Source organism: Pleurodeles waltl, chromosome 2_2 (genome assembly GCF_031143425.1).
Source record: "Pleurodeles waltl isolate 20211129_DDA chromosome 2_2, aPleWal1.hap1.20221129, whole genome shotgun sequence".
Taxonomy (NCBI): domain Eukaryota; kingdom Metazoa; phylum Chordata; class Amphibia; order Caudata; family Salamandridae; genus Pleurodeles; species Pleurodeles waltl.
The window spans coordinates 1,114,240,367-1,114,254,105 of NC_090439.1; the positions used below are offsets into that span (position 1 = coordinate 1,114,240,367).

At 42.7% G+C, this 13,739-nt stretch overlaps 1 protein-coding gene across 1 annotated transcript in view; it reads left to right on the plus strand.

The window, feature by feature from the left end:
• Window positions 1–518: 518 nt before the first annotated feature.
• The window catches only part of LOC138282897 (GDP-L-fucose synthase-like), a 68,417-nt gene continuing 55,196 nt past the window's right edge, over window positions 519–13,739 (plus strand). The window contains exons 1-2 of the mRNA XM_069220908.1: window positions 519–660; window positions 9,316–9,469. Of these exons, the coding sequence (XP_069077009.1) occupies window positions 9,318–9,469 (152 nt within the window). The 5' untranslated portion in view covers window positions 519–660; window positions 9,316–9,317. The remainder of the gene's footprint in view (window positions 661–9,315; window positions 9,470–13,739) is intronic.

A 13,739-nucleotide genomic window follows, 5' to 3' on the forward strand; every position in this document is an offset into this window, starting at 1 on the left:
CCTAAAAAAATACGTTATGTAATATAACTGATGCTCACGTAAAAACCTCCAATGCTGCTATAAAAAAACGGCAAATAATATTTTAAAAGCCCTGCGTTTACTGTATCACATTGTTAGTCACACTGTGTTATAGGCTAACATGACACCTAAAGAATGCATTATTATGCTGGGACCCCGGATGTCCCATTAGATCCCATCCACCCGCCTGTGCCAGGACCCCGCCCCACCCGACAGCATCACCTTGGACTTCCTTCTCCCTATCACCTGCCCGACTGCCTTTAAGTGACATCAATATCTATGTGTGGTGCGTGGTTAGTGAACTAATTGGAAGGGAGGAAAGAGAACAGCCCTTGATTAATGGCATCATTAACCCTGACTCACTTTCGGCAGCGCGGGGAGGCCGGGCGTGCCCCCGCAGAGCAGGTGTACTGCCTCTTGACGCTCCCCCGTCCGAATCTGCACCCCCTACGTCAGAGGGTGCTTTTTCATTCAGCTGCTCAAGTGGCAGTACAAGGCAGTACAAGAGGCAGTACAAGAGGCAGTACAAATACATTTCCCAGCGGGTCGCGGAATGGGAGCACTTTAGTCCCTGGCGGAGGAGTGGGACGTCTTTACGAACACGTTGCAAACCGGGGTGGAGACGGTGTTGTGCTTTGCAAGGTAGGTTTTGGGGGGTGGGGGGGCGTTTTAGGATTAAAGTTTCTGACTTTTACGTGGGTTCATTGACTTTAAACTGATTTTGCTACTTCCCGGAAGGAAACGCCCCCGAAGCGCGAATGTTGTTTTACAAAAATACCCAAAGAGGGGGTGAGGTATGACTGGCACCTGTTAATACCCAGATAACTCCAGGCCAGCCACCGCCCCTCATAAAAAGGTACCCCAAGTACTCAATCTTTGACTGAAAAAGAGATTCGGGCATTTAACAGGAAGATCTCATTGAATTCCATGGAAATATAACTGTTTTGGGAGTGCTCATTTTGAAGCTAATGGATGTATTTCCGGCTTATTGGGAAGCTGTTTTCATAGAAATGGGATCCTGTTCTGCAGCCATGGTCATAATAAGCCCCTTTTACGTCGAGCCTACCTGACAGCAGGACACATTTTGATTAGCAATGAAACTGTTTGCCTTTGTGTGTCATTTGTAAAAAGTGTGTGACATAATTGTTTGCCCTTTTTAAAGTCTTTCCTTAATGGTTTAAAACAACTAAATTATTATTGTTATTTTGTTTATTGTGGTTTATAAAGCATGAACATGACCACCACTATATCAGAGCGCTGTACAGAGAGAGAGAGCTGACGATGGTTGCTGTGTAGAAAGAACATCTGTTATTTAAGATGCGCTACACATAGAATTCGAAGAGCAATGTATAACACAATGGGATACAATCTTAAATATGGTGACATAAACGTTTCAAAATAGTTCTTTTATGCAAAATATCTTTCTAGTAGTATAGCTTTAACTTCTTTAAAAGTGTGAATGAGGTGATTGCTCTCTTTAAGGAGTTCCACATTTTTGGGGCAGCTCGGGTGAGCGTGCAACCTTGAGTTTATTATTATTATTTTTTAATTTGGGTGGTTCAGCACTTCTGGAGTCCTATATGCCTCCTGCTAGCTTGGTCCTATTCGTTATGTATTTGGGAGCAGAATTGCGAAGTGCTTTGTGTGTTATGCTGCAAACTTCAGTTGTCTCCTGGCTGCAAGTGGGAGCGAGTTGAGGGCTCTGAGAGATGTGGAGCGACGTGTGCCTGTTAAATCTTGCTGATCCATTTATTGTCGCTTTCGTTGGGGCTAGGCTGGTTGTAGGTACACCTGTGAGTGACATTCCCATAGTCCAGTTTTGGGAGCACTAGAGATTGAACCTTTATTTTTGGGATTATGAAGAGTTGTAATTTTCTTAGAAGGTGCAGATGTCGTTTAGCACCTCTAGTAGCATCTTGTATGCAAGCTTGCATGTTTCGATTTGAGTCGTTTGTGATGTCTAGTGATTTTACAGATTCGCATATGGTTGGTGTAAGTTGAGCGATTTGATGTTAACAGCAATTGTTGGGATTCAAGGAGGGGAGAAAAAAATGATTTCGGTTTTCAGGGGGTTTAGTTTTCGCTGGTTGTGTGCCAGCCAGTATTGTGTATCCTCGGGGAATCACCCAGTCTCCGGATGTCCTCTTGAGAGAAGAGTTTGATGTAGAGCTGGGTATCATCGTCATACATGTTGTCTGAATTTTTTGATTGTTGAAGAATTTCCGTGAGTGGTTCCATGTATGGATTGAAGAGTGTTGGTGAGATTGTAGATCCTTGTGGAACGCCCCTGTTGATGTCTGCTACATCAGCTAGGATGGTCCCTATTGTGACTTTTTTGTTGTCGGTTTTGCAAGATAGAAGTGAACCAGTTAAGGACGGCTCCTGCTAGGCCCATTCTGAATTCAAGAGTTTATCTGAGGCATTTATGGCTGACCGTGTCAAACACCGCAGATTGGCCTAGGAGAATTAGGAGACCAGATCCGTTTTGGTCTAATGATGTTTGTATGTTCTAGGATGATTAGCGTGGGGACCTCTGTGTGTGTGTCCAGTCCTGAAACCTGATTAGTGTTTATCTAGCAGGTCGACATTCTTGATGTGTTTGTTTAGCTGATCGTGGGTGCATTGTTCTACCAATTTAGCCAGGAAAGGCAGATTGGATAAAGACGTGTTTACAACTTTCGTCAATAAGTGAGTGATGGATTGGAGGATCTCTTTCAGTCAATGTGAGGGAATGGAATCATCTAAATGTGTGGTAGGTTCCATTGTCTGAATGCTTTTCTCTGTTTCGCCCTCAGATAAATATCTAAAATTGTTTCAAAAGGCTCTGTGTTTATGTGGGACTGTTGGGGCATATTGGTCAGTATTCTGGCTGCGTGCTGTAAGAGTGGGGTTGATGGATTCTCTAGGTTGTGTACTATCTTGGCTGAGAATAGATATGCATGTGGTTGTAATTTTATCTTTAAAGAACGTGAAGAAAGCATTATAGGTGTCCATTGAGCTGTTTGCAATTGTGGGTTTGCAAGTTTTCCTGATTGTAATCGTATTTATATAGCGCTTACTACCCCTGACGAGGCGTCTAAATTGTTGTGGTATTATCTCAAAGAGTTTTCTGGGCCTGGTTTTCGGTTTGTCTTGTTGAGATTTGAAAGCTGTGGCATTCAAGATAGCCGTTTTGTATCAAATTATTTGCATTCTTTACTGCTCGTTCCAGGTATCTTAGTTTTCTTCTTTCATTATTTATGTATTGGTCGAACCGCAGTATTGAGTTTTTTTCTTCCGCCTTTTTACAAGTGGTGGAGCAGCCTTCTAAACCATGTTGGCCATATTTCTGTTGTAGAGGTGCGTCATTTCTTAATCCAATGTTTGGTCCATCCTAGGCTCCAAGGCGGTTTGGCATTGCCACACCAATTCTGTTCTGTTGATTGCATTTGTAATCCCTAATTTTTTCCCTTCTCGTTTGACCCTTGATTTTAGTTTGTGCGGATATTTGGAAGGGAATTTGATGGTGATCTGACCAGTCTGTTGGTCAGATCACTTTTATAAATCATTTCGGTATGCGCATGATTTAGTTTCATAATGTGATTGATTAATTACGACTGAATTTATGGCGGATGGGGATTTGCTTTCATGACTGCCTACTAGACAGCACTTGCTTTCATGGCACTCTTATTTGCTTAATTAATTTTCAGTGGCTTACCTTGTCCATCTTCTGTCTGTCCCTCCCCTAGAGCCTACTCTCTTTATTCATATCCTATCACTGCTCACTTTTTGGGAACTACTTTTTTCTTATCGCTTAAACGCTCTGAGAGAGTTCATGTTTTTTCCAGATGTATGCTTTTCTTCCCACACTTATGCTTGTGTTGTTTCCCCCTCGCTCTCCGTGTTGCTTCCCTCTCCGTGTTACGTCCCCTTCAGCCTTGTTGCTGCTTCCACCCTGCCTTCGGTGTTGCTTCCACCCCTGCCCTCCTTGTTGCTTCCCTCTGTCCTGCCAATTTTCCCACCTCCATGCGTGATGTGCTGCTCCGATCAATATATTTTATTTGAACTTTGGGAGTTGTAATCATATATATTTCATTGTAAAGCAGGATAAGTCCCACAATTCAAAGGACAAAACCCAGACTGGAAAAGGACATAAAAAAATGGACCTTTGAAACTTAGCATCCATGCACACTCTGTATTGCTTAATCAACAGTCTATGTTGCTTCCCCGCTGTCTTCTGTGTTGTTTCCCTGTCGCCCTCTGTGTTGTTTACACCCCTCCCTCCGTGTTGCCTCCCTCTGCCCTGCCAAGTTTCCCAAGTCCAAGTGTGATGTGCTGCTCCAGTCCAGGTTTTTTCTTTGTGCTCTGGGGCTAGTAATATTGTATAGTCCATTGTAAAACTGGATAAGACCCAGAATTCAAAGGGCAAAACCTGGACTGGAAAAGGACATCACAGATGGACCTTTGAAACTTGGCTGCTATGCACCCCTTGTGTTGCTTCTCCCACGCTGCCCCCTAAGTTTGTCCCTCGCCCCGTGTGTTGCTTTTCCTCTGCCACCCTCTGTGTTGCTTCCCCGCCGTCCTCTTTGTTGCCACTGCTCTGCCCTCTGTGTTGCTTTTCCCCACCTGGTTTAGTAAAAAAAAAAAGTCTTCTGTTCCTTTTTTTTTTTTTTCCTTCAATTTAGCGAACTGAGTTGGATTAGTAATTTTTTCTTAAAAAAAAAAAAAGTACCTGCGTCATTCTGTAGCCGAGCATGTGTGGTGATGTTTCTGCTCATCTACAAAATAATGCGTTCTCCATGAGAGTATATTTTTTCTCTTTAGCCATGCTGCATGGCATTGGTAATGCTCTACAGAATCACTTAAAACCATTGGCAAAGCCAGTATATCCCAAAGAGCAGACTATTTGCCAGTGCTTATGTGTCTGATATTGTCATTACCAACTTCCCAAATCCAACTTTAAATGAAGTGGCGGTTAGTCCCTTCAAAGATAAAAGTTTCTTAACTGTTCATATCTGTTTCTGGGGTTAAAAAAACAACAAAGAATCCAAGCTGGTAAAGTGCTCTAGTTCAGGAATGATGTGGCTGGAGTTCGCCTTTCAATATCTTAATGCGTCTCCTATTTTGAGAACAAAGAGTTTCAATTTCACTCCTCAGTATTCCTGCTGGCTCAATCTCTTCTGTGAACCTTATGTATCTGGGAACCTAGACAGCTTTTATTCATATTTTACTGTCTTTTTCATAGATATGACCTGCATCAATTGAAACCTTGGTTATCCCTCAATCCCCTTAGCATTGGTCCTCTACACAGCCATCTGGTATATCCCGAAATCCCTTGCCCAACGGGAGGGTTCTAGATGTGCTACACAAGCTTGGTTTCATCTAGCTAGCAAATGCAGACTAATAAACCCCTTCTGACAATGACATTCTCACACTTGATGAAACCCTCAACTCCTCTCGCTCTTCCACTCAGTTCACTGATCCGCTTCTGCCCTGTAATTTATATTGTTTAGCCCATTATTAATGTGGATTCACTTTGCATCTCTTGCCTTTCCCCATACCCCTTCCTTATTAGAACCTCCTTCCCTTCCTACCATGCTTTGCTTGTGTTCCCCATTTCCTGGGATCATCTGCTTGCAAGAGAAATAGAAGAAAGTCCTCTGTAACCTTGTTTAATTCTTCAATCGTTCGTTTTTAGGTTTTGCCTAAGGCAGCGTATGTGCTGTCTCTTGCAAGATATATTATTTCCTAATAGGGGGCTGCAATTGCTTACCATTAGTTTGCTTCATTGTCACTCTCATTTACTTACTTCGTATTGATCAGCTGCTATAGGCTTTCTTCCTCTGTTTGTTTGTCCCTTCCCTGGAGCCCGGACATGTTGCTTGTGTCCTTCCCCTGCTCATTTGTTTTAGGTACGCATGTTTTCTTTGTGTTTAAGTACACTACCAGAATACTTTGTTTCGGCTGTCTCCCTTGAGGAGTTTCCTTCTCCCTCTGTGTTCCTGCCCCCTGTAAGCCCTCTACTGTCCATTGTATTCTCTCACCAGCTGTTTCTCTGCTGTCTGCATTGCCCCCACTACCCTACGTCCCTCTGTTGCGTGTGTTGCCCCACCATCTGCCGCCCATCTATTGCTCGTGTTGCCATTGCCATGTGCCTTCCCTCTAGTGCCTGTGTGGCAGCCTCCATCCCTCTGTTTTTGCTGTGCTGTATCTGTTGTCCGTCGTGCCCCCAGCAACCTCCCTCCCTCTCTCTGTTGTCTGTTGCCTCTTGCACCTGCTGTGTCTCTCCACCTCTCTTTTCTCCGTTGCCTGTGTTTGCCTTGTCACCCATCCTCCTACCATTTTCCACATTACTCCTGCCCTTCCTCTGTTGCTCGTGTTGCCCCCACCACCCGACATGCCAAAAGATTGTGCTATGACACTGCTAGTGCTGGTGGTGTCATATTGCTTTTTCCCCACACCCACCATTGTCCATATTGTGCCCCATGCTCCCTTTCTCCTGCCCCAACCCTCCCTCCCGCAAGCTACAAAAAAAAATAATTGCTTTACTCTAAAGAACTTTTAAACTTTTAGTTATGCTTTGCAGCAGCCATACAACATGACTAAAAGAATTGACAAAGTGAATACCCATCGTAGGTGAGATCTATTGCCTTGCCAATGCTTGTTTAGGTTAGCCTACCAGACAGCACAAGCTGTCTGGTTGTATAAGATCTAATGATTAAGAAGCTACGGGGGCTAACAGCCTACCCATTGCTTACCAATGGCTGGATTTATTGTCACTCTCATTTGCTTGCTTCTTATGTTTTTTTTTTTTTTGTCCATCATGTTTGTCCCTCCCCTGTAGCATAGACTCTTTACCATCTCACTGTTTGGCTGACGTTTCTCCTTTCACTGTTCATTTTTGGGGAATTGCTTCTTCCTTTTTGCGTAAGCACTCCATGAGAGTGTATGGGTGTTCCAGCTCTCTCCATTGTGTACTTTGGATACCCCCTGCCAAACAACCCACGCTTCCTGTTGCGGTCTCTCTCATGTTGCTATCTCTCTCTTGTGTGCTTCTCCCCCAGGTGCTGCCCCTCTTGTGCTGCTTTTTCCCTTCCCTGCCCACTTGATGTTGCTCCCCCCACTTCCTGCTCCTCCTTTACCCTCCACGCGCACCATCTTCTGTTTTTTGAGGGGGTGTGAAGACCAGGCTGCAATTTGCTGCCTGCCCCACTGCCTTAAAAACTCTTAAATCGTATTTTTTAATGTACCAATGTACCAAAAACACAAGCCTTTGTTTGCACGCGTGCATAATGAGTGGGTATGCCATCAAAATGGCATGACTGCTGTTGGCTCGTTGCTGAGCCTTTGTTTTATAGGTTGTTTGTGTTTGGTTTTTAAACTTGTGGCCTATGGTCTTTGCCATGCTTGTTCCCAAGGTGACTGTTAGTTATGTGGTCTCCCAAATGAAATTTCCTGGCACCTGCACCGGTCACTGTATATAAGGGCAACTCGGATGATTTGTAAAGGTAGTGTGATCCCTGATATAAACAATTAATTTTGTTTTGAAGATTAACGGAGAATATGGGGTGATGTGTTTTATTGAGGAACCAGATTTTTACCAAGATGCATGTATTGTTTAATTGGAAATGCTAGAATGATTCACTTTTTTATCATACATACAGGATACATGGCATTACATAGAATGTGAAAGGCTAATTTCTCTTGCATGCCACCTCTCCTTCCCCTCTGAAAGGTCGCACACCGCAAGGAACTGGGCTTGCAGCTGCTGTGATGTAAGGTGCTATTTTTAAAGGCATGCAGGCAGGCTGACAGCTGCCCTAAAATACTGCAGCTGCCCCCATGGTTCCTCATTTAAAACAGCCTTTGTGGGAAGAGACTGATATACGCTTCCCTCTATAGCAGTCAGCCAAAGTTGGGTCTTATTACATTTTTTAATTACCTATTTTTTAGAATGTAAATACACGTGGTGCTTTGTATGTTACTGTAGATGGTCATATTTTGAACAAACTGGTGACTGGAATGCCCTGAATTCCTTTTGCACAGGCCATCTGGCCACTTTGAATTAGTCAAATGTTTTTATGTTTTAATATTATATTGGTTACTTTAACACAGCATGTCATACTTTCAGTACATATTGTACAAGCACACCAATGGCCATGGAATAAACACACTGGGGTGGCTGGTAAACTTAAAAAGTGGTGGGGAGAGCAAAGTGCCCCACCACTTCCCAAAAAATAAAATAAAACACCCCCTCCCTCCAAAAGCCCTTAATAAAACACCCCCACCCTCAAAAGCCCAAGATAATATACCCCCTCCCTTTAAAAGCCCATAATAAAAAATAAAATAAAAAAACCCTCTTTCCAAAACCCCATGTTAAGTTAAATTAAAATGTACTTACCGACCGCAGCATGTCCTCTTCGGTGTTCTGCAAACTGCAGTCTGCAGTGGAGCTCCTGTGACCAGCCAAGACACTGCTCTCATGCTGTTAACCAGTATGAGAGAACTACCTGTATTGGATGGAGCTGGCTGGCTGGACGCTCCTTCAGGCCCTGGAATCCTGTGCTCGGTGTCCACCCAGCTGTCTTGAGAGAGCTGAGTGGAGAGCTTCAAAGAGTGCATGTCACTTTGGCCAGCAAAAAACTGCCGGCCAAAGTAACATGCGTACTTTAGAGCATCCAGCTGGCCACTGCTCCAGTCCTCTGCTGCAGAAGACACCCCCCAATGTCTTTTGCCTCCGGGGCACTGCAGCGGTCACATTGGCGGTGTGCTATCTCGTAATGGGTCCGGGGGAAACATGGTCTCCGCCAGCCTGTTTGTGCCATCTTACAGCCTCTCCTCTCATATGAGTACCCAGCAATTGTTACACAAATCCTAATACTTTGAAGTCCAAGAAAGAAAAGTAAACACCTAGCTCCTTCTGCCAGTAGAACCTGACATTTGACCTCAGTCTTCGAATGCATAGCAAATGTGACAAGATAGGAACAATATTTAAAGGTCTGTTTAGGCCGTGGAAGAATACAGTAAATAGGCTATGCTCTATTGGAGGGATGAACTCCAGCTGGACAGCCTAAAACAAATAAAGCCAGCAAATGGAAAGCAAGAAAATATAAGTAAAAACCATAAATCCAATGGTCGGAATGCATTCCCAAGGAAGCTTTCACAATGGCACCAACATGTTGTTAGCAAGCCAGATTACTACGCTGTCTAGTAGGCTTCGACCTACAAATTACAAATTGCATTGCACCCACTGTAAAATATCAGTTCGTGGAAAAGTCATTGAACTGTACTATTTTTTTTTTTAAATCAATTCGATAGTCATGGCTCCCGCCACAGAAGTGAAATCCAAGCGCATTCTTGTGACTGGTGGATCTGGACTGGTGGGGAAAGCCATAGAGAGAGTGGTGGCAGAAGGGGAAGGCCAGCCGGATGAGGAATGGATCTTTCTCTCTTCCAAAGATGCTGACCTAACGTGAGTACCTTTTTTGTTCAGTTATTTTCGTTGTTACTATGCATTAACTGTACCTACTTCCCCAAAAATCATATGTCTGTGTTCGACTGACAAAATCTACATATATTTTGTTCATAATGTGCTAACATTACACAGCTTATTGACTTAAAGCAAGTAGCATAGATATACTATAAAGCAATAAATACTCCTGTTTTCTGTATTCCAGCTGAAACATTCATGTTTTCAGAAGTGGAACCCGGCCATTTTATATTGGCATTTGAAAAGCTAATAGTCTTGCCTTTTTGTATAATGAAACTGTTTTGTCACACTAGTGCAATACAACTCTCCTGCGCGTTGTCTAGTTTGGGTTAGAGGTGCAAGGTAGGCCATGCCCTTTGGGGGTTTGAATGCTTTACTGAATCATGTTACTGTATAAGCACTCACTCTTCTGTGGATCCCATTCTCTGATTGCTCCTGTCTCTACTCCGAAAACTCAAACTGATTGGAAAAGTTGCACTGAATCTCATGTTTGCATTCAGATCAGTCATGCTACTGTAAGTAATTGTACACGTATGTCCAAGTTCTGCGCTCCTTTCAAGAACGTTTATCCTAACCGTGTACTCTTACACCTACACTCAGCATTTGAAGACTTATTCGACGTGCCAAAGCTGTTCCCTGTTGTATCTTAGTTTTCTTTCTCAGACAACAAGTGTCTTCTCAGCGTTTTATCTATGTGATTAATCTATTTTCCACAACCGATCCAGTCTATTGTAGCTTCTCTGTCCCGTCTATTCCAATCGGATGTTTACTGTCCCATTGGTATGTAAGAAGAGAGACAATAACGGGCTTTGGTCCTGGCTAGGGAAGAACTTATGAGACTTCGTTAGAAACATGTACAACTTCTGTTTGCCACCCCCAACCTCCACTCCCTCTTAGAATTTAGGTTGAGGAATTCCACCCAGCCTGGAGTTTGATTATGGGTCCTGAACGTATTCTCACACCCCTTCAAATTCAGGGAGTGGAGCCTTATTTAAAGTCACTTGTTTGCATGTTGGCAGAGTCTCCTCTAGAGGGTGGAGATCTGTCTATGGTAATTATAGGGAGATGATTAAAAGTTAATTAAATTAAAAAGAATAAAAATACTTTTGTGATAAATATTAATGTAAATGAATTTCAAATATTTATTTAAATGTAGGAAAACATATAAAATGCTACAGCTTTGACTTAGTTTGTATATAAATATTTATTTTTTTATATTACATTTAATTCATTCTTTTCCCTGAGGCTCAAATACGATTTGTATTTGTTTATTATGTAGAAAAAATAGTTATGTGCACAATAGAACTTGCGCCCTAAGGTGACTATAAGTCACGCCCTCGCCATGCACAGTTTTTTCCTTCAATAATTTGAGTTCGCTAGGATTTCTTAGAGAAGAGGCTCAAAGTTTGGAAGGTAAATGCAGAGCTTTTGAAGGTGTCAGAAGGGATGGCTTCTTCAGCAATAGTTCATTCTGCTGGCTCCAGCGTATCCAATGTAGGTCAAATCCTAATGCAACCAGTTAATCATTCAGTTGATTTAAAGGCTCGGTATCACAGAACATTATTGAATTGGAGCACTCCTATCCCCTGTACTGGTATCTGTTACTTAACTAGTGCTAGTTTTCTGAAGAGTCCTAATTGAAAGTGTGGAAATGATGTTGGATTAGCTGATCCAACTTGTCTAAGTGAAAATGTATTAGCATAGGACTTGAGTTAAGGACTTAATCAAGCCTCTGGCATTATGCAGTGTCATCCAACTTCCCACAAGAAGGCTCTCTTCTCCTTTCCCTGTCCTGTTCCCTGTCCTGTTTCCTGTCTATTACTATGTGTCATCCTTCTCATACTTGTTTCAATAGTTCGACTTAAAGTGCATTGCACAGCCTTCTGTCCTAAATCTCAACAACTACACGAATGCTGTACTGGCCATAGTCTACTTGGACGGTCCATCATTTTTGCTAGTTTATGATTATCTTCACCAAACCAAGAAACATTTTAGTATCTGTTGGTCTGTCTCCTTAGATGAGACAGTGGAAAGCTAGAGAGATACCTGATCAAGTACACTTTCAAGGCAGGAGTTAAGTTTGATCAGTCATTTAAACTCCTATCTTCAGGTAAGAAAGGCAAATGTTACTCAGGGAGAAACACCGTCCATTGTTGTTGAAAGCATTCTACGCAGCGGTTCCCAACCTGTGGTCGGGGGACCCCTGGGGTCCGCGAAGCCTCCTCAGAGGGTTTGCGACTGCTTAGAAAATTAAATAATATTAATAGATTAGGTCCCCATCTTCCAATAATGACTTGGTGGGGGGGCGGTGGTCCCCGTAATCCAATAAAATTTCAGTGGGGGTCCCCGGGCACCAGTAATGATAAAGTGGGGGTCCACAGAAGTCAAAAGGTTGGGAACCACTGTTCTACGGCACAAAGCCTGTATCATGGGGAGGAATGTACACTATTATAAAATTACTTAGTAAATTTGCACCCCACCCCACCCGCACACAGCTGTCCAGGCCATGTTCAGCTCTGTACACTAAATAATGTTTTGGATTAAACATCCAAAGTAGTGTATTAATCAATCAATTGGCATTTGTATAGCACAGCTTATCACCCGGGGGTCTCAAGGCGCCATGAGGTCAAGCAGTCCTCTACTGCTCGTCTTTTAATGGACCGACAACAGAGTTTAGGCTTGCCTTCTATATTGTGAGTGTTCAGTCGTTTAATTGTTCTGGTAAGATGCCATGGCATTGCATCAACATATCTGCGCCCTTAATTTCAGGGAGAAAGCCCAAGCTTTACATTATAGTCATCCATAACAGGTGACACATTTTTCGAGTTCTTCTAAGAATGCTTGATATTCACAAGCCTACAGTGAGCTTAATCCAAAAAAAACCTGGGCATCCACAGAGGAAGATACACTTCATATTGGTATACTTGACAACAGCAATTTTGGACAGATGACGACAGATTTAACTCAGACAGATTATGGATTTCCAGATACTTTCTACAGCGAGTAGTGTTAAAACGGAGATACCCACTGAACCAAGAACAGCATGAATAAAATTGATATTTTCACCCTAAATCCCTGAACATGAGACACACATCCAGCTGGAAGCTCAAGAGCCTGACTAGACAGTTCATTATCAGTGGGGCGGCAGGTACGTGGCACAGCAGTGCCTGATACAGGGCAAGATCTGGGGGTAGGTTTATAACTTTGCATTTTTGCTCATATTTCTAAACTACATAGGCATACCATGGACCTTTCCTGCCCTTGTATATAAGAGGATAAATATCCAGGATCAAGACCGGTTCAATGGCAAATAGTTGTTAGACTGCTCTGGGTTAGTTCTGGATTGTCATTGAATGGCACTATGTATGTGGCTCAGTTCGTGGGTTCTGAGCTATTCAGGGGAGTGTTTAGATATGCCAGTTGTTCCACTGCCTTGAATCAGTACAAGATAGAAGTGTTACTGGTTTTTCTACCATGCCACTCGCTTTATCTTCAACTCTCTTGGTTTTACTTTGTTCGCTTGCTCTCACTTATCCTGCTTTCAGTACTGTAGGCCACTTTTGCTAATGTGGCATTCCACCTCACTGCCAATCCATTACTCTTCATGGTTGCTTTCGGACTTATTACAGTTCCAGGTGGTAAGCATCCACCATTGTTAATCATACTGCTCTTAGGTAGACTGCACATGCACATACCACCGCTTTCATGTACCTGTTGTTCCTCTCAGCACGCACATACATTTCCAAACAATAATCAGAACTCTCCTTGTGAATTATGCTTCCTCCCACTGTAATCTGGCCTCGTTTGACCCCCCCCCCCCACCCCCCTTCATGCATCACAAAACATTTCCTGACAGCACTTTTACTGTTATCCATTGTCTTAAACTCTATCTCAGCCCAGGACACTCTTGTAACGTGGCTACAAGTATGATTTCACCTTGCCCTTTCCTTCACCCTCTCAGAACCCCTTTCTCTGCCAACCTTTGTTAATGCCACCCATCAATCCACTGAGCAAAATTTGAGTGAGATGTTCCAGGTAATGATCAATTTCATAAGATATTACTGTGATAGTAAGTGGATTCTAAACCTTCTTTCATTAAGGAATAACACACTTAAGAGCACTAGGAATTAACATATATATTTTAAGGATGTTATTTAAAAGTCAAAATCTTAACTTATATAAATTGACACTACAATAATGATAAACAGAATGGTAGCTACAACGTATACTAAAATTACAAACAGCAACAAAT